Raw genomic sequence first — 22,888 nt, forward strand, 5'->3', positions numbered from 1 at the left:
TCAATGCCCTTGCAACTTCAAATGGTCAGTAAATAAATGGTTGTAAGTCGAAGACTATCTGCAATCTTGCCTTGTTTCCCAATGGTTATTCCTCATTTTTCCTACTGGATAAAGTTTGATCATGTAATTCAATATATACAGTTTCTTAAATGATGGGGGAAGGCTTTCTGTTGATTGCTATTTTGGTAAGTCATAAACACAAAAAAATATACAATATCCCCTAACCACCTAGTGTAGAATGAAAATAGCAATTCTGCATGCAGTTTGTAGTGGCAGATTAATGACCTATTAGTACTAAGAACCAGGTACTATTGAGAGAAATCAATTCCTTATAGCCGAATAATACTTACAACATATTAGTTTCCATGCTGCTTACAATTTAAATTGAGTGGCTTCAGAAATGGAGACGGGTAAGTGGGTATCTGTCCAAAATCTTCAAAGAGCTTGCTTTGGAACCTTACAGGACTCAACTGTCTCAAGGCCATACTTAAAAAAAAAAAAGTCCTTAAAAGGTAGAGGTTGCAAATGGGAATGTTATGATATCACCAAAATGGGCGGCACCAATATTTTTGGCCAAAAGATGAGATATTTGCAGTGCTTATTGGGTGTTTGATGCTTTAACCCAGTGTTTCCCAACCTTGGCAATTTTAAGAAGTGTGGATGTCAACTCCCAGAAGTCCCAGGTTTACTGGCTAGGGAATTCTGGGAGTTGAAGTCCACACATTTTAAAGTTGCCATTGCTTTTTGGCCTTTTGACTAAGATCAAGTGTAGTGTTCTTAAAGTTGCCAAAGTTGAAAAACACTGCTTAAAATTCTCCAGTCCCTTCATCCATTCTGGAAGTTGCAAAGAAATGTGGGAAGGTTTGATGTGGCCGTGTTGCCCCGGCCCCACCCAAACTATCTGCATATTCTATCTAGTCCTGCAGTTTTAAAAGTATCCGAAGAAGAACATTAACCTTCTGAACCTCTAAAGCTTCCTCTTTCCATAATGTATTCAAGATGGTCAGTGATTAACATTTGTATGTTATTTATATGCAAGGGTGAAGATTTATACATATGTTGTATCTAGCATGTTTAAATGTGTGTAAGGTATGTGTACACTTTGGAGAGCAAGCAACTAAATTTCATTTTTTAATGTGCGCCAATGTGCCCACAGTAAAAAAAATGACAATAAAGATTATCTTATAATTTAATAATTGGGTAACTTCTGCTCCCCACAGGGTAACTCTCACAGATATATGTTTACTTGAGATGGAGATTAGAAACTGAGGAAATACACGTTATTGGAATTTCAGTATGGGGAATGGGATGGAAAGATCAAAAGCCTTTTCTTCCTCTCCCTAGTGGATCGGATTGTGGGTTTGGATCAAGTAAGCGGGATGGGAGACCTGACCTTTGGCTCCTCCTACAAGACCAAGAAAGGAATGTTCCGGACTGTAGGACAACTGTATAAGGAGTCTCTCTCCAAACTTATGTCAACCTTGCGCAACACCAACCCCAACTTTGTGCGGTGCATCATACCCAACCATGAGAAAAGAGTAAGTGGGAGCTTTGGGGCCTGGGATCCATTCATTCCTTATCTGAAGGAAGCCATGAAAAATGTTGACCGTTCCTTTTTCTTAGACAGATCAAAAGACCTTAAGAATTCCCCTGTTATACAGACATCTGAAGGCTTTCTTTCTTTTTTTTTTTTGTATTGAAAACTATTGCGTGTGACCTTTGAATTTAAAAGAATGTAGGTGATACAATATGGCCTTAAGATCTCCCCTGTTACTCAGACATGTGAAGGCTTTCCCCCCCCCTTTCAGGTTGAAAACTATTGTGTGTGTCCTCTGAGTGTAAAAGAATGTAGATGATACAATATGAGAATATTGAATATGAATCAAAGGAAGCCTAGGGCTGAATTCTCACTCAGCCATGCCATTCTACAGAACTAATCAGCCATGTATCTTCAGCCTCATTGCTCTCGCAAAATTGTTATGAATGTGAGCAGCATGGCTTGAGCTATCTGCAAAAAAGTTGACAATAAATGTGAAAAAGAAATAAGAAAAATAAGAAGCGATATTGTTAGTGACTGACTTTAGAGTGCTGAGGAATTCCCATCCAGATTCTTCAGGACAGATCCTGTTGTGGCTCCTGTGGCCTTTTTCTCACATGTCCTTCTCTTGACACCCATTATAGGCTGGAAAACTGGAGCCACATCTAGTACTGGACCAGCTGCGCTGCAACGGAGTCCTTGAGGGAATTCGCATCTGCCGCCAGGGATTCCCTAATCGTATTATCTTTCAGGAATTCCGCCAAAGGTACAGCATTTTGGTGATGGATCCTCAGCAAAAGGAGACATATGCAGGAAGAAAGTTCAAAACAGTTCTCAGTCATTTAGGATTTGATCTTCAGCCTTAATGCTCTTTGAATTTGGAGATGTTACTTGTGACTTGCAGTTGATAGTCAGGCCTGAGTAGCTCATATTTTGCTGTGTGCCAGAGTGAAATATTAAAATGTTGGATTTGGCCCAGGAAGATTGCTGTCTCTCATCCCACTGATAGTAGGCTGTTGTGGCTGTTAAAATGGAAGACAAACCCCTCAATTGAGTTTGTGTAGAAAAAAAATAAAATAAAAATCAAAGGAATAGAAATAAATTGTAGGCAATGTGGCTAAATGTCACTAAATGTTTAACTCCTTGGTTTCCCCATATTCCTCAACAGATATGAGATCCTGACACCAAATGCCATTCCCAAAGGCTTCATGGATGGAAAACAGGCCTGTGAGCGTATGGTACGTGGGAAGTTTGCTTGTTAAAACAATCAAGGCAATCTGGGCTAAACTAGTTCATTCCCAGAGTGGTTTGAGTAGGTCCCTCATCCTCATCTGTTCTGCCTTTTTGTCATTCCAGATCAAGGCTTTGGAGCTGGACCCTAATCTCTACCGCATTGGCCAGAGTAAGATCTTCTTCCGGGCTGGTGTTTTGGCTCACCTGGAAGAGGAACGAGATCTGAAGATTACTGATATAATCGTGTCTTTCCAGGCAGCGGCCAGGGGATACCTAGCACGCAAGTGAGCACTGAGCGGGGTTGAATTATGACGTGGATCTAAAAGCATGGACAGAAGGATCTAAAATAGACTTCCCTATGTTGATGGCATCCAACTTCCTGAACTTCAAGATTATAACTTCTCCCTGCCTTGTTATTTGATTATCTTTTAAATATGAGACTGAACTGGGAGTATCATAGGCGTGAAGCTGGGGGTGGAGGGGGAAAGCTCTAACCATTGGCAATGCCTATTAAGCTGTTATATTTGAAGTTTGAATGATTGTAAACTGCCTAGAGTTGCCTCTGGTGAGATGGGTGGGATATAAGTTTAATAAATAAATAAGTCTGGTAGCAGATGAAAACCCACAGTTTCCTGAAGAAGACATGATACAACTGTCCCCTAAAACAGGGCTTTTCAACCAGTGGTACGGGTACCACCTGTGGTACACTGGCACCTGGCAGGTGGTACGTGACCATGCTAGAAAAGTGGTAACGGGGGAGGAGAATGAGCTGAACCGGTGGCAGCACCTCACAAGCCTAAGCGAGAGATGGCTGGAGCTGCAGGGCTGTCAGGGCTCAGCGGAAGCACCAGGATCAGTACCGCTTTCCAGCTGATCGGCGCTTCGGGGCTGTCAGGGCTCAGTGGAAGTACCAGGATCAGCGCCAGGCTCCAGCTGGAGCTCGGCCCTGATCCTGGCGCTTCTGCTGAGCCCAGAAGAAGCGCCGATCAGCTGGAATGTTGCAGCATCTCCAGGGTCTTATGATTTACATTCAGATGCTTGGCAACTGATTCATATTTATAACAGTCACAGTGTCCCAGAGTCATGTGAAGTGACCAAAACCTGCTGCAACCACCCAGCAGACAGGGGGGAATAAAAACCAAACACCCGCCACCCCACCTCCACTGCCAATCCTCAACAGAAATGCTCACAATAATGAAAACCTTGGACAGGAGGAAGAGCACCACTGGTTGGGCAGGTAGGTGTCTTGCTTAGCTGTGGCTTGGGCACTTTTTCAGTGCCATTGTAACTTTGAACAGTCACTAAGCGAACTGTTGTAAGTTGAGGACTACTTGTACTTTATCAATTTTTTTCTTTTTGGGGGAGGGGTCATCAGGTTTTTGACACCTTGCTAGGCGACTGGTGGTACTCTGATGTTGCCATATCCTAAAAGTGGTACGGTGGGTGAAAAGCTCTGCCCTAAAAGATAAAATCCTCTTAACTGATAACTTAACAGATATAGTTACAGGTAGCCTTTGACCTCCCGACTGGTCTCCTAGCAACTGTTTGAAGTTACAACTGACCTCCCTGGGTGTATTTACAACCTGATTCCAAGTTCTGATGACCACACTTCCATGGTCATGTGACTCCTGTCAGGTGCTCAGCAACCAGCCCACATTTACAGTTATTTGCAGCATTCTATGGTCACATGACCATGTTTTACGACGTTTTTGCAGATAACCAGTATTTACCTCTGGTTTTCAGTAAAATTGGCCCATACCAAAGCATTGGTTTACTTAACGGCCATGGGGCTAACTTAACAACCACTGTAAAAAGGTCATAAAATAGAATCGTTTGTACAGGTGACCCGATTTACACCCTTCACAACTTTTGACTGTGATGGGCAGACTCCAGTACAGTCAAGCATCACACGTAGTATATTTAATTCTCCCTATAACCCATCCCCATTGGCTTTCCTCTCCCTTTTTCTTTTTTTAAAATCTTCAGCCTGTATAAAATATAAATTACATGGACTTTTTCTTTTGGCATAGGAGAGAGAGGCAAGGAAAGTTGTGGTAGGAATAGGCACATTTAGTTTCCTAAACATGGCTGTCGGTGTGGTAATCATGAGACTCATTGATCGTCTTCTTTTCCCCACATCTCCTAGAGCTTTCATGAAAAAGCAGCAGCAGATGAGCGCCCTCAAAGTTATGCAACGCAATTGTGCAGCCTACCTCAAACTGCGCCATTGGCAGTGGTGGCGTCTGTTTACCAAGGTGGGTCAAAATGGTTAGACCTGGAAAAAGCCATCTGTTATTAGATAGGAGATCTTAACCATTCCACTATCGGGTGGTGAAAAGTGGGAAAGCAGACAGGAACGGCTGGGTTTCTAGAAAGAGTCTTGAGTGGCTTCAAAATAATGGAGGGAGGGAGGGACAGATGGGAAGTTGTGCTAGCTATTTCACTTCTATTAAATTGAAGCAGATTGAACATCTCACAGATTTATAGAGCCACAAGTCATTCCTCCCAAATATAAGGTTCCTGGGATAGGACTATTTTCTCCTTTCACGGATTGCATAGAAAGGAACATTTTTAATATGGTAACTATGCTAGACTGGGAAGTTAGAAGAAAAATCTCAGAAGGAGGCAGTGGAAATCCAGCTTGCGAGTGTAGGGGAAAGCCAGTAAAATATCTGGAAAAGCCATTGTGTAAAAGACAGTTTTGCACAGTTCCCTACCCCTCCGCCACCTCCCTTCTGGTCATGAAATTTAGTCAGAAGGGAAATAAGCTTGGGTAGCTTACAAGTTTTCCCAGTTGCAATGTATGGCTGTGAAAGTTGGACCATAAGAAAGGCTGAGTGCCAAAGAATTGAGGCCTTTGAACTATGGTGCTGGAGAAGACTCCTGCGAGTCCTTTGGACTGCAAGGCGTTCAAACCGGTCAGTCCTAGAAGAGATCAACCCCGACTGCTCCTTAGAAGGCCAGATCCTGAAGTTGAAACTCAAGTACTTTGGCCCCCTAATGAGAAGGAAGGATTCACTGGAGAAGAGCCTAATGCTGGGAAAGATTGAGGGCAATAGAAGAAGGGGACGACAGAGAATGAGATGGCTGGATGGAGTCACTGAAGCAGTAGGTGTGAGCTTAAATGGACTCCAGAAAATGGTAGAGGACAGGAAGACCTGGAGGAACGTTGTCCATGGGGTCGTGATGGGTCGGACACGACTTCGCAGTTAACAACAACAACAAGCTTACAAGACTGAAATTTTGCACAACTTCTCTCAGTCTTATTTCCTCAACACTTGTTTTTTTTCCAGGTGAAGCCCCTGTTGCAGGTGACACGCCAGGATGAGGTGATGCAAGCGAAGGCACTAGAACTACAGAAGGTCCAAGAGAAGCACACAAAAACCCAACTGGACCTTAAGGAACTAGAAAACAAATACCAACAGGTAAATAGGAATAATGGAGAACCAGCCATCCTTCCCTCCAGCACACAATTGTGGTCTTCCTACAGCTGGAGCTTTTATCCATTCCTTTGTCACTTTTCTTCCTGATCTATGGGATTGTTCTTCTTACAGCCTCCTATCTTTCTTCCGCTAGGATTGCTGAGCTGTTCTAAGTTTCTTTTGGTTTGCCAGGAAACTTCTCACTAGATTCTAGTAGCATTTGGCACTGGATGTCTGCTCCATTATGCTAATTACTTTAATTATCCCTGATCTTGATTGTTCACTTCCCTTTTTCTGAATCAGCCCTCATCATTGGAGAGTTATGTTCCATTTTCTCAGCCTAGCTCTCAGTGCCTGTATTCCAAAGACTCTCTTTCCAGTGTCTTCCGTAAGGGGTCTCTAAGAGGTAGCAGAACCCTAGCTTGATTTTCCATGCAGCATTTCCAATTTACAGGTAGTAGTAGTAATATTAGTAGCAGCAGTAGTAGTAGTAGTAGTAGTAGTAACAACAACAACAATAATAATAATAATAATAATGTTGGAAGGGACCTTGGAGGTTATCTAGTCCAACCCCCTGCTCAGGCAGGAAACCCTACACCATTTCAGACAAATGGCTGTCCAGTCTCTTCTTAAAAACTTCCAGTGTTAGTGCATTCAGTGCTTCCAGAGGCAGGTTGTTCCACTGGTTAATTGTTCTAACTGTCAAGAAGTTTCTCCTTAGTTCTAGGTTGCTTCTCTCCTTGATTAGTTTCCATCCGTTACTTCTTGTCCTGCCTTCAGGCGCTTTGGAGAATAGCTTGACTCCCTCTTTCTTGGGGCAACCCCTGAGATATTGGAACACTGCTATCATATCCCTCCTCGTCCTTCTCTTCATTAAACTAGACATACCCAATTCCAGCAACCGTTCCTTATATGTTTTAGCCTTTAGTCCCCTAATCAAGCCTCCAGTCCCCTAATCAATCATGTCAAAGTAGTCCTTGACTTATGTCCATAATGGAGCCTGCCTATCATGTTGTGAGTCATAACAGTGGTAAAATAGTTACATGACCAACCTTATTTTACAACCTTTTTTGTGAAGGTTGTTAATTGAACCCGTAGTTCCGTACAGGTATGGCTTCACCCAAAACTGGAAGTAAGTATCGGTTTTGGCAAACTGTTGTAAAACATGATCACCTGGCTGTAAATGTGTCTGTGAAGCTGAGCACCTGAAGTTTGGTCACATGTGGGAGGCAACCATTGGAACTTTGAATCCAGATCTTAAGTAGCTCCGAGGTGGGTCTTCACAACTTCAAATGGTTGCTAAGTAACCAGTCATAAGTCGAGGATAACCTGTAAAAGAACCTCAGGAAACGAGGGAGAGGAAGACCTTCACCCAAGATGCTTAAATCATGGGGCAGCTCCATCCGTTGTGGTGCTCTGAAGAAGAGCGCTCATGAACCTCACATTCAGTTCTCTTGATCCTACTTTTGTGGCAGCTTTCCGAGGAGAAGGCCATCCTGGCTGAGCAGCTGCAGGCTGAGACGGAGCTGTTTGCTGAAGCAGAAGAGATGCGGGCCCGGCTGGCAGCTCGGAAGCAAGAACTGGAGGACATCCTGCATGAGTTGGAGTCACGGGTGGAGGAGGAGGAGGAGCGATGCCAGCAGCTACAGGGGGACAAGAAGAAGATGCAACAGCACGTTCAGGTATGGAAACCCTCTTGGCTAAAAAAGAGGTGCAGTCATAGAAGTCGCTAGTCCTGCCTGATTTTGTAAGGTTGATTGAGAGGTCAGTCTTCCAGTGGCAGAACACTCAGCACATACAACCATAATCTTATGTAGATCATTCATTACATAGCACAGGATTTTTTTTTTTCATGCTGGCATTGAGCATCTGAAACTTTTTTTCTAGAAAGTTTTGTTTGGTTCAGGCCCTTTCTGAGAAGGTGACAAAAAGTATTTGTTTAGATAAGCTTTGTAGGATATAAATGACATTTTCTTCCAAAGCACATGGTGAAGTTCGTATTTTCGCAAGCAATGTGAGGTTAGATAAAAAAACTGTTTCATAGTTATCCACTGAATTTAGGACTAAGAAAGATTTTGAACCAGATCTTGTCCTGTACTCTAATCCAGCCTTCCCCACCTCATACTTTCCAAATGTATGTTGTACTAAACTCCCAACAGTCCTCAGCTAATGTGGCCAGTAACTATGTTGGCCAGAGGATTTTGAAAATGTTGGTCTTAGGGCTTTTTTCCCTCATAGAACACCCAGAACAGAATTCTGGCACCTTTTTTGGATGGAACCTTGTAGGGTAGGCAAGGCGGGTTGTATGATGTGTGTGAATTCTGGCACCTTTTTTTTTTTTAAGAAAAAAAGCACTGGTCTTAACACATTTGGAGGTCACCCATGGAGAAAAGGTGATAACGCAACATGATTTTAGCTCTTCAACGGAATAAATACCACCACGAGTTTAGAAAGTTCTACTAAGCTTGCTGTTTATCTAGAAAAACCCAATACTTGATTCAGAAGTGTTGCCATCCCTTTGACCCATTGGGTATTTCATGGTTCTTTAGGACCTTGAAGAGCAACTGGAGGAAGAAGAGGCTGCTCGGCAAAAGCTGCAACTGGAGAAAGTTAGCACAGAAGCCAAGCTGAAAAAGATGGAAGAAGATCTGCTGGTGCTCGAAGACCAAAACTCAAAGTTGCATAAAGTGAGTTGCGGGCGTTCCATTTTTGCCATGGAGGGAAATAAATATGTGCGGGAGTGTGCTTTCTGTTATGTGGGCTCTCCTCATAAATACGGGGTTTCTCTTTGGTCATCCAGACTGATAGGTGCTAGAAAAGGAAGGCAATTTACACCCGATTGGTATTGTTTGTTTGTTTATTTCCATTTTATTTTGCTTCTGCTATTTCTCCTTGAAGAAGCCCAGAGCAGTTTACAAGAGAAGGTGGCAAAATCTTAAAGAAAACCAAAAGAGTATATACATACATCCAAAAAAAATTCATAAGTAAAAAGCCAAAACAAAACAATGACAAAATTAACGGCAGTCTGGTCGTAGAGTAATTTTTAACCTCTAAATGCCTAAACCGGGGGTCTTTAAACTTGGCCCTTTTATGACTTTTGGACTCCAACTCCCAGAATTCCTCAGCCAGCGTGCCTGGCTGAGGAATAGTGGGAGTTGAAGTCCACAAGTCATAAAATGGCCAAGTTTGAAGACCCCTGGCCTAAACCGTAAATAAAAGAAGCTCTCCTTTGGTTGAGCTCAGTTCCTGATGACTTCATGGACACATCTGTGTTGTTTGCCATGAGTACCTTTTGGGATTTTTTTTTTAAACTTCCCAAGCTGGCCTTTATCTTTTGAATTTCTGGATGGCCTGTTGTTCCAAATGCTATAGCAGTGGTTCTCAACCTTTTTAATGCCGTGACCCCCCAACCGGTCGTAAGCCGAGGACTACTCAACCGGTCGTAAGTCGAGGACTACTCAACTGGTGCAGCACCGTTTGCAGAATGGGGCTTTTGGCGGGCTCAGCAGGGCAGAGACAGCCTGGGCAATTCCTATTGGCTTTCAAAAGCCAATAGAATAAAAGGGAGTAGCACAGCCAAGGAAAAGGGGGAAAAAAATGGCGGACTGTGTTGTTTGGTGACCCCCGTGAAATTGTCGTTCGATCCCAAATGGGGTCCCGACCCACAGGTTGAGAACCACTGTGCTATAGTAACAAGGAGTATCCCTATTTAACTTTCCTAGATCAGAAAGAGTTGGTTAGTTACTGCTACCTAGCTGGGTATTTGAACAAACAGGATTATTTTTAGTTGCTTTATGAGAGAAGATCATTTCATGAACATCTCTTTGGGAGAAGATTCCATAACTGGAGTACTGTCATGACAAGATCCTAGTCCAGGCCATTGTGCTATGAACCAGACTACTGGTGGGACCATAGACATGGTTTCCCACCTGATCTGAAACCGGGAATGGGATGATATTAGAGGAAGCAATCTTTAAGGTGCCTGAACTTAAACCATTACTGCTAGTGCAGCATGGTATGCCCCTGGAGACAACAAATCCCTTAACTCTTCTGCACCTTCAAACATGATAGACTACAATTCTCATAACTGCTAGACATAATAGCTCAGTGGTGGTGAACCTATGGCACGGGTGCCAGAGGCAGCACTCAGAGCCCTCTCTGTGGGTACGCATACCGTCGCCCCAGCCCTAGGCCTTCAGCTGGGTTTTATAAAACCTTTTTGCTTTAGGCCTCCAGCGCCCTGTGCAAAAAAAAAAAAAAAAAAAAAGGTTCAATCAATCAGTCAATTTCAACTTCTCACGGGAAAAAAAAGATCTTGCAAAGTTGGAATTGATTGATTGAACTTTTTAGTCCCGCCCAGTCTGCCATTACCACTGCAGCCATGCCCACCCAATTGGCCATGTCCACCCAATGGGCCACACCCACCTAATGGGCCACACCCACCCGGCACTCGACGATGCATGTGGGTTTTGGGTTGCAGTTTGGGCACTCAGTCTCTAAAATGTTCGCCATCACTGTAATAGCTAGCGGGTAAATCTTCTGTATAGTTACTGAAAGCCTGGCAAGGGAGATGAAAGCTGCATTTAAGAAACTGGAGACCAATAAAGAACCTGGACATTGACCAATAAGAGGCATGGTGGGGTACCCAGATTTTGTTTTCCAGCTGCCCAACCTCATATATTCTCTTCCCTTTCTGGTTATTGCCTCCACTAGGAGAGGAAGCTGGTGGAGGAACGCCTATCAGAGTTCTCTTCTCATATGGCAGAAGAGGAAGAGAAGGTGAAGAGCCTGACCAAACTGCGCAATAAATACGAAGCTGTCATCGCCGACATGGAAGGTATGCCAGAGAACAGAGCAGTCTGCAGTGATCAGCTACCCAGATTATATTTAGTATGGATCTTTGGGCTGGCAAAGTAGACATCGCCCATTCCTCATCCCTTGGCACCTAAGCCACTATCTCATGACTTGCATGTAAAATACTCCTAGACTAGAGCCTCTACAGTAGGAAGATAGAGAAGAGGATTCTAGAGGGGCCATTTCCCATAGACATAGAGCAATTCTGGTCCCAGGCATCTAATATTCCTAGGCATGTGATTGTGCACCAAAATGCAGTGGGGTCCTTTCTCTTGCCTGGTTTTTCCCATTTCTCTTTCTTCTCATCTTTCCAGATCGACTCAAGAAGGAAGAAAAAGGCCGCCAGGAGCTGGAGAAGCTGAAACGGAAGCTGGACGGGGAGGCAGGCGACCTGCAGGAGCAGCTGGTAGAACTGCAACAGCAGCTGGAAGAGCTCCGCCAAGCACTGGCAAAGAAAGAGGCTGAGCTGCAGGCAGCTTTGGCCAGGTAAGCATGTTCCTTCTTTCTCCTGGAGGAAAAGACACACAGTGAAGCAACCCAGAGGTTCCCTACAACAGTTTCCCAACCTTAATCATTTAAAGATGGGTGGACTTCAACTCCCAGAATTCCCCAGCCAGTTTTGCTGGAAGTTGAAGTCCACCCATCTTAAAACGCCCAAGGTTGGGAAACACTACTCCACAAGGACCTCTCTTTTTTTCGTTCGAAATGTGTGACATGCTGATAACAATTTAATGGTAACAATTTGTGTAGCTTCTGTTGAGATGAGATCAATGCAGGGCTTTTTTCAAGCTACGCTATAAATATCCAGGAGGAACATTGAGAAGGCCCATCTCAAGCCTAAGGATCAAAACAGATGGCAGCAACATTCAGGTCATTTGGAATATACGTGAATGGCTTTCGAAGAAACAATTTGCAAGGGAGATGGAGTAGAGAAAGGGAAGGAAGGGAAACCCCATCCAGATTTCCCTCTATATCTGTATACTTCCAAAAGAGAAACTCATTCAGGCAATTGTATTGAATATTCTGAGATTTGTTTTTTTCTGTGCTGCCAGAAGAGATTGTACGATATGTGAGTTTTCAGAGTAACCATCAACAAAACCTTGTTATTAGCAATAATATAGTATATTACTATCTATAATATACAACCTGGTATTACAGAAAACAGGGTGTGTTTATGGTAGTTAACTATATAACTTGCCTTAATTTATTTTTATAGCAGTGGGTACTAATCTGAGGAGGAACAAGTGGTAGCTGTTATAAATTATTATTAGATTTTTATGCTCCCTTTTTTATACATGCTTCAAGGTGATGAACATACCTAATATTCTTCCCTCCCATTTTCCCCACTACAACAACCATGACAGTACCTGGCCCAAATAATCCAGCCGGCTCTCCTGCCTATGGTGAGACTAGAATTCTCAGTCTCCTGATTTCTAGGGCAACCCCTTAACCATTACACCAAACTGACTCTTCCATTCCTTCTTCTCCATGCAATTCTGATGTAGTTCAAAGATTCTTGTCTCTTTAATTCACTTTTTTAAAAACCAGTTGTGCAGCAATTAATTATGTACTATAAAAGGCATCTCATCTGCTTTTTACTTAATCAATTCTGGCACTGGCCAATGTATCTGTTTGGGAATCTTGTTGCATTCTCCTTATTGGTAGTTCCTGGAATTCTGGGGCCAATGCAGAAGGTAACAGCATGATATCAAGATTATGAGAGTGAGTTAATTAAGCCAAGAGTCTGAAGAAGATTTCCTCATAGGAAATTGGGGGAAGAGGAGAAAACTGGAAAAATGCCAAGATGAACCTTGTCTCAGATGTATATCTAAAACAGTGTTTTTTTTTTAAACTTGGCAACTTTAAGATCTATGGATTTCAACTTCCAGCATGCCAGCTAGGAAATTCTAAGAGCTGAAGTCCACACATCTTAAAAGTTGCCAAGTTTGAAAAACATTGATCTAAGCAATTGTGAGAGATTGTGGGGAGGTGGAGCATGTGCCAAATGGGAAATTAGTAATAAACCATTAACAAACAGAAGAGGAGTTCATTGATAGTTTATCTTGTGGCAACTTGGCAAGAAACCCAGTAAATAATATGTAAAGTCATTCAAAGAACCTATGCCTCAATAAATTCTTTATAAACTGTATATTCTTTTATAAAATCTTTTGAAGTTTCCAAGATTCTATATTCATACCAGGACTACCATTAAAGACACATAAAATCTCTGTAGGTCTTGCTTTCCTTGATCTTGCCAAGCTATGTGGTGCTTGATAGTTACAATATCTTTTTTCTCTTTCTTCCCAGCTGTGGTAGGCTTTCTTCTTATCTTCCGCAAAGCCCACAGGGGCTCAGATAGAGGGTCCAATACTTCTTACTTTTGATGTTCCTTTTTCTGATATGAAAATTATGAAAAAAGAACAGTGACATAGTTATTTTTACCAAACTATATAAACAATCACAGAACCTGTTGATAGAATAAACAAGATTTCTGAAGATAATTTTCACATAGGTTAGAGGGAGGATTTAATGTTGCTAAAGACTGGAAATCTCTAAGCAGTACTTTTCAACGTTAGCAACCTTTAAGTTGTGTGGACTTCAACTCCCAGAGTACCCCACCCAACCACCTGGCTGGGGAATTCTGGGAGTTGAAGTCCACATATTCTAAAGTTGTCAGGATAGGAAACACTGCTCTGGAGCAAAAAAGATGAAAGCTATTGATTATCAGAGATAGAGAAAATTATAAAATGTATTGCCTGAACTCTTGGACTAATCACTTATAAGAGGCCTACTCCCCAATCCTTATGTGATGTCATGGTTTCTTCCTGAGAATCTTGGGAACTTCTGGTGGTTTGACTACAAGGGGTGTCTTTGGGCTCTGCTCTCCTTCTCCCTGGATCCTTGCTGCAACTAATCCCTACTTCCTTTGGTCCCCTTGACGTGTTCTTCTTACTCACCATGCAGAGTGGAGGACGAATCATCCCAGAAGAATGCTGTGCTCAAGTCCCTGCGTGAGCTCCAAGCACAAATATCAGAACTGCAGGAGGACCTGGAGTCGGAGAAGATGGCCCGGGCCAAAGCTGAGAAACAACGGCGCGACCTGGGGGAGGAGCTGGAAGCTCTAAAGACAGAACTGGAGGACACTCTGGATTCCACAGCCACACAGCAAGAGCTACGGTAAAAGATGGACATGGCCAGAGGTTACTGCACCTCGGGTGAGGCATCTGGGTGCAGAACACAGCCTCGTTCCTCACCAATAAGTCCAAAAATGCCATGGAAGCGGGTTGTCTCCCCTTGCTCATTTATCCGTTCTCTTCCTCTCTCAGGTCAAAACGGGAGCTGGAGGTGACAGAGCTGAAGAAGACCATTGAGGATGAGATCAAGGCACATGAAGCACAGGTGGTAGACATGCGCCAGCGCCACACCAGTGCTCTGGAGGAGCTGTCAGAGCAGCTGGAGCAGTCACGACGGGTATGTAGCCGGACGTGGAGCCTGCTAGGTGTGCTAGAATGAAGTGAGAAGGGGGGGGGGGTTTCTAAGGACTTGATGGGTTCAGCTGTAGTAGTTCTGACAGTGCAGAACTGCCTACTCTATTTATTGCCTAAATGTAGAGCTGTAGTCCTTTTGTACAGGTAGTCCTCTATTTACAGTCACAATTGAACCCCAAATTTATGTTGCTAAGCAAGACAGTTGTTAAAGTTTTGCATTTTGCAAACTTTCTTGCCACAGTTGTTAAGTGAATCACTGCAGTTGTTAAGTTAGCAACACACCGTTGTTCAGTGAACCTGGCTTACCCATTGACTTTGCTTGTCAGATGGTTGCAAAAATGATCACATGATCCCAGGACAATGCAACCATCATAAATATGTGCCAGTTGTCAAGCATCTGAATTTTGATCACATGGGGATCATGGGGATGCTGCAACAGTGTGAAAAATGGTCATAAGCCACTTTTTTTCAGTGCCATTATAATCCTGTGTGGTCACTAGACAAATGGTTGCGAGTCAAGACTGCCTATCTGTAGAAGTGTGGAAATGCAGCTTGAGACTTACTCAACGTGGAAAGTCAGGCCCAGAACGGGATTTACTCTAAGAAGTATAAATGGTGCTAGAGCCAGAGAGCAGGAGAGGAGGGAAATGTCTCACAGTTTACTTCTGTTTTCTGCTTAGTTCAAAACTACCCTGGAGAAGGCAAAGCAAGTCTTGGAAGGGGAAAATGCAGAGATGCAGAAGGAAGTGAAGATCCTGCAAGGATCCAGACTGGAATCTGAGCAGCGGCGCAAGAAGCTGGAGAGTCAAGTCCAGGAACTGCAACTCCGGGCAGCTGAGAATGAAAGAGTCAAGTCTGAGCTCACCGACAGACTGATGAAACTGCAGGTGTGTAAACCCATTCGTGAGTCTGCATTAAAAAAAAAAGAACTGAATGTTGAATGGCTGTGTTCTGCTTCAAAGTACTTGTATCCACAAAGCACTTCCTAGATCCTTGGACCCTTGGATCCTTCTGTAGCCTGACCACGTAGCCTAACTGTCGATTAAAGGAGTTGAACCATGACACAGAGGTTACAGAAAGTTGTCATGGGAATCATCTTTCCAGTTTTATTTCAGGCTCTTATATGTCTCTAGATGTCCTTCTGTGCCTTGCTGATTTTCTGCCATGCAACCCACAGAATTCTATGTTTAGTTTTCGTTATGCAAAGGTTTTTTTTCTTTGCATAATTTTGCTACAAAGATGATGGAAGCTGTGAGATGACAGGGGAAGTGCTAGTTAGCTGATTGATGTTTAACAGCAGAGGTGTGAGGATGATCAACAGAATTCATGGGAGCAAGCTGGCAAACAGTGGGGGAAAAAGTGGTATCCAGGGGCATCCCTGATATAGCCCTGGCTGAAAGCTATGAAGCCATGGCCACGGTCTTCTCTACTTTCCGAGTCTTCAGTAATCATGGTTAGTTTGATTTTCAGGCTTCTCTGCAGAACCATGGGAACTGTTCATGCTTCAAAGATGAGTTTCGCAAAATATCGTCTGAGCCAGATGCCACATCCTTGAATGTTTGGTGGAATGAATGTTATATGAAGCTCTGCCTTTATCCTTAGCTTTCCATTTGTGAGAATTTGATGATTTGATGTTCTTGGATGCGTTTTCATTTTTCCATATTTGTTTTTTTGTTTTTTTTCTATCTGCCTTGGGTTTCCATCTCCTGGAAAGAATGAGCTTGATGGAGTCTCTGGTACCTTGGGAAGTGCAGAATCCAAGACAATAAAGCTTGCCAAGGACTTGGCTAGTGTTGAATCCCATCTGCAGGATACTCAGGTACATAGGAAGGGCGGGAGTGAAAGAAACCCAGCAGCTGGGAGAACTACATTTGTTTGTGAATCAGGATGTAAAAGTATATGTACTTTGATTCTTGGTGAATTTTCAGAGAGAGTCTTGGAAGCCAAGAGAAAGAGTGGAGGAGAAAAACATCCACAGGGACTTTAACTTATAGCTTGGGCTTGTGAAATAGCAGATACCTGTCTATGTAGCTATGAGCACATTGAAATCTCCCCTTGTGGCACAGCTACTTCAGGAATTGCATCCAAGGAATCCAGTCCTTCTCCAACATTTTTGGCTTCTGAAGGGCCATAAAGGCCTGACTAATTAGGAGGCCATTTTGAGTACGTTGAGGTTTGATCTGTTCCCACAAGGTGGTTCGGGGGCTTTTATATGTTGGAATTATTTTTTACTATCCCTTGTGGTAGTCTTTAAGCTCCTTACAGCCCGTGGGAATTTAGGGGCATAATAATCTTAGCAAATAAAGAAATACATTTATTTACTTACGTATCAATCATAGAGACTACCCCTCATAGAGTGACACTGGACAGTGCATAGATAGACATAAAAACATAAAAGCTATATATGAATACCATAATAAAAACAATTAAAAGCAACATGGTCATAAATGTGATTATGGCCAGTACACTCAATAATAATAGTTTCTAATTAGTTGTAAAAGAACTATGCAGAGGTCTGGGTTTAAAATGCAAAATGTGATTTGAAGCCTGCATACAGCACGTATGAACCCTTTAAAAGCAGCTATGTCTTTTCCTGAGATAAAGCATCAGGTTTCAAGTCCCCAGATCGCTCAAAGAGTTCTCAAGAGATTTGCATGTATCCTCACCCATTCTGCTTTCCGATTCAGGTTTCCATATAGTCCCAGGCGTAACATGGAAACATTGTTAAAAGCTTGCTAAAGAGAAGTTATTTTGGAATTTTATAGATGTTCCTGAACTTGCCTGGCTCAGGAATTCTGGGAGTTGAAGTCCACAGGTTGTAGAGGGGCACTAGTTGCCTACCCATGGTCTAGTGCAGGGGTCTTCAAACTGGCTGCTGGCTGAGGAATTCTGGGAGTTGAAGTCCACAAGTCATAAAAGGGCCAAGTTTGAAGACCCCTGGTCTAGTGGTTAGGGCACCAGGCTAGAAAGCAGGAGACCATAGATTCAAGTCCCATCTTAGCCATGAAAGCCAGATGGGTGACTTTGGGAAGTCACTCTCCCTCAGCCCAACTCACAGAGTTGTTGTTGTGGGGAAAACAGGAGGAAGGTGTTGGATATGTTCACCACCTTGAATTATTTGTAAAAATAATAGGAGTGGGATACAGATAGGTAGGTAGGTAGGTAGGTAGGTAGAGAGAGAGAATGGTCATCTGATTCCTATGAGGAAGATCTCTATAAGATCTCTGACTTACACTTTTTATCCTTCTCTCCCACCTTTCATCCCAGGAATTACTCCAAGAAGAGACGAGGCAGAAGCTGAATCTGAGCTCTCGAGTTCGGCAACTGGAAGAGGAGAAAGGAGCTCTGCTAGAGCAGCTGGAGGAGGAAGAAGCTGCCAAGGCCAACTTCAGTCGCCAGATCCAGACTCTGCAGCAGCAGGTGGGGTAGGAGGAGAAAGATATGGCCACAGAAGGAAACACAACCTAAGCAAAACATCATCAAAGGAAATAAAAAGGTCTAATTTAATGAGAAAATATCAAACGATGCATTTTTGTATCGTTTTACATATTTGATGTGGCTACTTGATTTAATAAAGCTCCTCCTCCTCCTTCCTCTTTTCTCCTCAATCAGAACTTATTCTTTTTTCCTCAGGGGTTTGATTAGGAAAATATGGTTCCAGGCCTAGTTCTGCCAAATCTCTTTTCCTTGCCTCTTGATAAAACACCCTAAGGTTATATTTTAAAACAGTTCTGTGAGGACATCATATGGAGATACATCATGAAGGTCATGGAGGAGAGGACCAGACTTTTGTGTTCTGCAATAAGCTTCCATTCCCTCAGCGTCTTTCGTAGCGGAGATGGATAGAGTCTGAGTGATTTTTCTTGGCCTTCTTACCAGGTGATGGAGACCAAAAAGAAACTGGAGGAAGATGCTGGAGTAGCAGAATCAATTGAGGAAGCTCGGCGTCGGGCAACCAAAGAACTAGAGGCTCTCTCCTTGCGCTATGACGAACGGGTTCAGGCCTGTGACAAGCTGGAGAAAGGGCGGACCCGCCTGCAGCAGGAGTTGGATGATGTCACCGTGGCCCTTGACCAACAGCGCCAGGTGGTCTCTGCCCTCGAGAAAAAGCAGAAGAAATTTGATCAGGTGAGGCCTTTGTGTCATCTATCAAGTCTTTCCCCAGAACTATGTTTCTTCACTTTATACACTACAATGGTGGAGTCTTGCCTTGAATTCTGATCTTAAATCCTTTTGTTTCTCTAAAATAAAAAGGGTTTATCCCCATAAACTGAGGTTAACTCCCTTGTAATGAGATGTCCTTCTTATCCTCTCAGAGATCTTCATCACAACCATCCTCATAACTAAGCTGCCTCTTCAGGCCAAGTGGCCTTGCTGCCTATCTGCTTATTTGATGAAATTGTTAAACTTGGGAGAAAAAAAATAACGCCCCCCCCCATTTAATATGGAAATTTTGGATCCTCTCTTCCCATTTTCCCCCCAACCCCCTACCCCTTCACTTATTCACACACACACACTTTCTTCAAGAACGGGAAACCAAGGTTGGTTTACTTGAATTTGTTTTGTTTGATTTTGTCTTTTTGCTAGTGCAAACAACATATCAGAAATATTGAACATAGTTACAAAGGGAAGAAAAAACAGTAACACAAAAGCAAGTGTAAGAAAAACAATGAAAATATTTCTGTCTATCCAAACCATTTGTACAGATAGCTCTCGCTTAAGAACCAGTTCTTGCTTAACAATCAAAGCTGTGAAGGACTCCAAAAAGTTACTGGCAACTTGTCCTTAAAGTTATGACTGCTGCACTACCCCACCCTGCCCCATGGTCATGTGATTAAATCTTGGGCCCGTGCAACCAACTTGAAGTTATGGCTGGTTGCACCATTGCATAGTCATGTGACCACAATTTTTTTACTTTTCTGCCAGTTTCTGTCAATTTTACTGGCTTCCGATAAAAAACACCCATTTGGAAGAATGGATTTGCTTAGTGACTACACGGTTCACTTAATGGCCATGTGATTCACTTAATGGCCATGGTTACTTGCTTTACAACTGTCATAAAAATGATTGTAAAACCCAGTCAGTTCACATAGTGACCTGTTTAAGTATTGCAAGGATTTACAACCCAACTCAATTGTGGACATTCAATGAGGACGGTCCGTACAGACAGTTAATAATTACTTTATTAATAGAACTAGAAAAATATTCCAAATTTGAATGAAATCATTAAGGATAAAATCGATCTAGAGAAAGTTGTAATTTGGTGTTCTAAAGTTTTGCAATGATTAAATTGGAACCGAAAAGGAAAACAGCAGGAATTTCTTGTGTAGCAACAGTTCATGTGTTCATACACATATTTTTAGTGAAGAACATGTACTACTAAGCCACGTTTGGGCTTTTGACAGATGTTGGCTGAGGAAAAGCTGATCTCAGCCCGCCATGCTGAGGAGAGGGACCGTGCAGAAGCTGATGCCCGTGAGAAGGAGACCAAGGTGTTGTCCCTGAGCCGTGCCTTGGAAGAGGCTCTAGAAATAAGGGAGGAGCTGGAGAGGCAGAACAAGCAGCTGCGAGCAGAAATGGATGACCTGGTCAGCTCCAAGGATGATGTTGGCAAAAATGTAAGTTTATTTATTTATAGCCAGTTTGGTCTAGCAGTTAAGTGCTGAGGAAGAAACAAGGGTTCTAGTTCTAGTTCCACCTTAGGCCCGAACGCCAGTTGGTTGGCATTGGCCAAATCACCAGGACACACAGAGTTCTAGTCCACCTTAGACATGAAACTGGCTGAATGACTTTGAGCCAGTCATTCTCGCTCAGCTAAACCTGCCTCACAGAGTTGTTGTTGTGGGGAAGTTAGGAGGAGGAAGAAATATTAGGTATGTTACTGCCTTAAGTTATTTATAAAGATAGTAAAGGCGGGATGTAAATAAATAAATTTAATCTGCTTGTCTTCTGATTTAGGTATGTTTATTGCCTTAAGTTATTTATAAAAATAGTAAAGGCAGGATGTAAGTAAATAAATTTAATCCGCTTGTCTTCTGATTTCATTAGGGAAACAGTTCTAGATGGCTTGGAATTAAAACAGCAAAGCCTTGATGAAATGGGAAAAATGCTCTTCTTCTCTGAATCCTGTTCTGAGGGAAATAGAATGGAATAGAGATGGAGTGGAGTGGAGTGGAGTGGAGTGGAGTGGAAAAGAATAGAATAGAATAGAATAGAATAGAATAGAATAGAATAGAATAGAATAGAATAGAATAGAATAGAATAGAATAGAATAGAGCTGGAAGGGACCTTGGAGGTCTTCTAGTCCAGCCCTATGCTCAGGCAGGAGAACCTATACCATCTCAGACAAGTGGCTTTCCAGTCTCTTACAGTGATAGCGCGCCCATAATTCTGGAGGCAAGCTGGTTAGGACGTTTCTCCTTAATTCCAGGTTGCTTCTCTCTTTGATCAGTTTCCAACCAGTGTTTCTAGTCCTGCCCTCTGGTGAATAACGTGGCACTCCTTTTCTTTGTGGCAGTCCCTCAAATATTGGAACACTGCTATCATGTCACCCCTATTTCTTCTTTTCTTTAGACTAGGCAAACCCAAGTCCTGCAGCCGTTCTTCATATGTTTTAGTCTCCAGGCCTTTGATCATCTTAGTTGCTCTTCTCTGTATTTTTTTCCAAAGTCTGAACATCTTTTTGTAGTATGGTGACCAAAATTGATTGCCATATTCCACGTGTGGTCTCATTAGGGCTCTAATAATCCAGTTAAATATCCAGTTAAATATTTACTTTAACACTGGTACAGTATAATTGGCGCTTCTGAGGAAGACAGGTTTCTGTGGTCGATGGATGGGACATGTCAACGTTGTATAATAGTCATGAAAGAAGGATTCTCCTAGTACAGACATGTCAAACACAAGGCCCGGGGGCCGGATGTGGCCCGCGAAGCCATCCTGGAAACAGTGAGGGAACAGCCCACACTGCCTTGGCCCTGGCCCAGGCCAGCCGGGAGCCAATGTACAATTTTGTGGCGGTCATCTATGCTGAAATGCATTCAGTCTTAACTGCACAAGGCCATCTGGAAACAGCAAGGAACCAGCCCCTGCCCATTGGCCTCACCCCCTGGGTGCATGCTGGGGAGGTGTCACCCTTTATGAGGAATGAAGAAATGGACCATGCCTTGGTACTTGCCCCGGTCCCACCCCCTTCTGCCAGAAACCATCAGATGTGTCCTACTCCTGCCCAGGCCCCCACAGGCATCCTCGACACAAATGATGTAGAGCTGGCCATGCCCACCCAGTAGGCCACACCTACCCAGTAGGCTGCACTTACCCTGGCCACCACCCCCCATCCTCCCCGAGGACAACCGCAATGCTGATGTAGCCCTCAATGAAATTGAGTTTAACACCCCTGTCCTAGTACTTTTGACCCTGAAGGAGAATGCTGTCAGTCTTATGAGGTAGACCACAGATAATTCATCTCTTACCAAGGGATTTTTACCTTTTTAGAATTCTGGATATTTAGTAATTCAAGAATATTGTGGTTTCCAGGCCATCGGTCTCTGGAGCTAATGGCATTGTGATGGCACCATATGTCAACGTTCTCTGAGGCAACCTACCCACCCGTCCCCTATTTCTGTAAAAAATACATGTCATTCTTCTGTTTCTGACACTTCTGGTTTGGGATCAGGTGCATGAGCTTGAACGCTCCAAGCGGGCCTTGGAACAGCAAGTTCAAGAGATGCGAACCCAGCTTGAGGAACTGGAAGATGAGCTGCAGGCTGCAGAGGACGGGAAGCTGCGCTTGGAGGTCAATATGCAGGCTTTGAAGGCACAACATGAGAGGGAGCTGCAGAACCGGGATGATGCCAATGATGACAAGAAGAAACTTCTCAGCAAGCAGGTAGGAGGGAGGAGAGGGGGAGATGGGTGGCCCCCCAAATCTGATCAGTCTTTGCTGATCTAGAAGTGATTAAGATCAACAAGAGGGATTGGGAACTGCTTCATGCAATGTTTCTCCCACTTGGCAGCTTTAAGATGTATGGACTTCAATTCCCATAATTCTGGGAGTTGAAATCCAAACATCTTATAGCTGCCCAGATGGAGAAACTGACTTGATGTTCATGCAAAGTAAAGAAGTGTTCCCTGACCATATTTCTAGCAATCTCAAAACTACAATCCTATCCATTCATTTGCTTTTACAATTTCCTAGGGAAGGTTGAACCAAAGTACATCTGCTTCTCCTGTACTACCTGTTCACATATCCTCATTGAGCAGCAGATCTGTTTTTTATTCCTTTTAATGAACTTATTACTAACCACGCTCATTTTAGTTCCCTTACAATCAAAAACTCCAGCATTATATGATTA

The 22,888-nt window shown here is 43.1% G+C and overlaps 1 protein-coding gene across 11 annotated transcripts in view; it reads left to right on the forward strand.

Moving 5' to 3' along the window:
• LOC120304436 (myosin-10-like) overlaps window positions 1–22,888 on the forward strand; it is a 76,970-nt gene that overhangs the window by 33,818 nt on the left and 20,264 nt on the right. For all 11 annotated transcript variants that reach the window (XM_039334976.1, XM_039334978.1, XM_039334981.1 and 8 more), the window contains 18 exons: window positions 1,345–1,538; window positions 2,182–2,303; window positions 2,706–2,775; window positions 2,894–3,054; window positions 4,917–5,025; window positions 6,064–6,195; window positions 7,668–7,874; window positions 8,742–8,879; window positions 10,906–11,029; window positions 11,361–11,532; window positions 14,011–14,223; window positions 14,373–14,517; window positions 15,215–15,421; window positions 16,249–16,353; window positions 17,802–17,954; window positions 18,414–18,662; window positions 19,940–20,152; window positions 22,210–22,422. In XM_039334976.1, coding sequence (XP_039190910.1) covers window positions 1,345–1,538; window positions 2,182–2,303; window positions 2,706–2,775; window positions 2,894–3,054; window positions 4,917–5,025; window positions 6,064–6,195; window positions 7,668–7,874; window positions 8,742–8,879; window positions 10,906–11,029; window positions 11,361–11,532; window positions 14,011–14,223; window positions 14,373–14,517; window positions 15,215–15,421; window positions 16,249–16,353; window positions 17,802–17,954; window positions 18,414–18,662; window positions 19,940–20,152; window positions 22,210–22,422 — 2,927 coding nt within the window. The remainder of the gene's footprint in view (window positions 1–1,344; window positions 1,539–2,181; window positions 2,304–2,705; window positions 2,776–2,893; window positions 3,055–4,916; window positions 5,026–6,063; window positions 6,196–7,667; window positions 7,875–8,741; window positions 8,880–10,905; window positions 11,030–11,360; window positions 11,533–14,010; window positions 14,224–14,372; window positions 14,518–15,214; window positions 15,422–16,248; window positions 16,354–17,801; window positions 17,955–18,413; window positions 18,663–19,939; window positions 20,153–22,209; window positions 22,423–22,888) is intronic.

This window comes from Crotalus tigris, unplaced genomic scaffold (assembly GCF_016545835.1).
Source record: "Crotalus tigris isolate CLP2741 ecotype Arizona unplaced genomic scaffold, ASM1654583v1 scf7180000017639.5415321, whole genome shotgun sequence".
Classification (NCBI taxonomy): domain Eukaryota; kingdom Metazoa; phylum Chordata; class Lepidosauria; order Squamata; family Viperidae; genus Crotalus; species Crotalus tigris.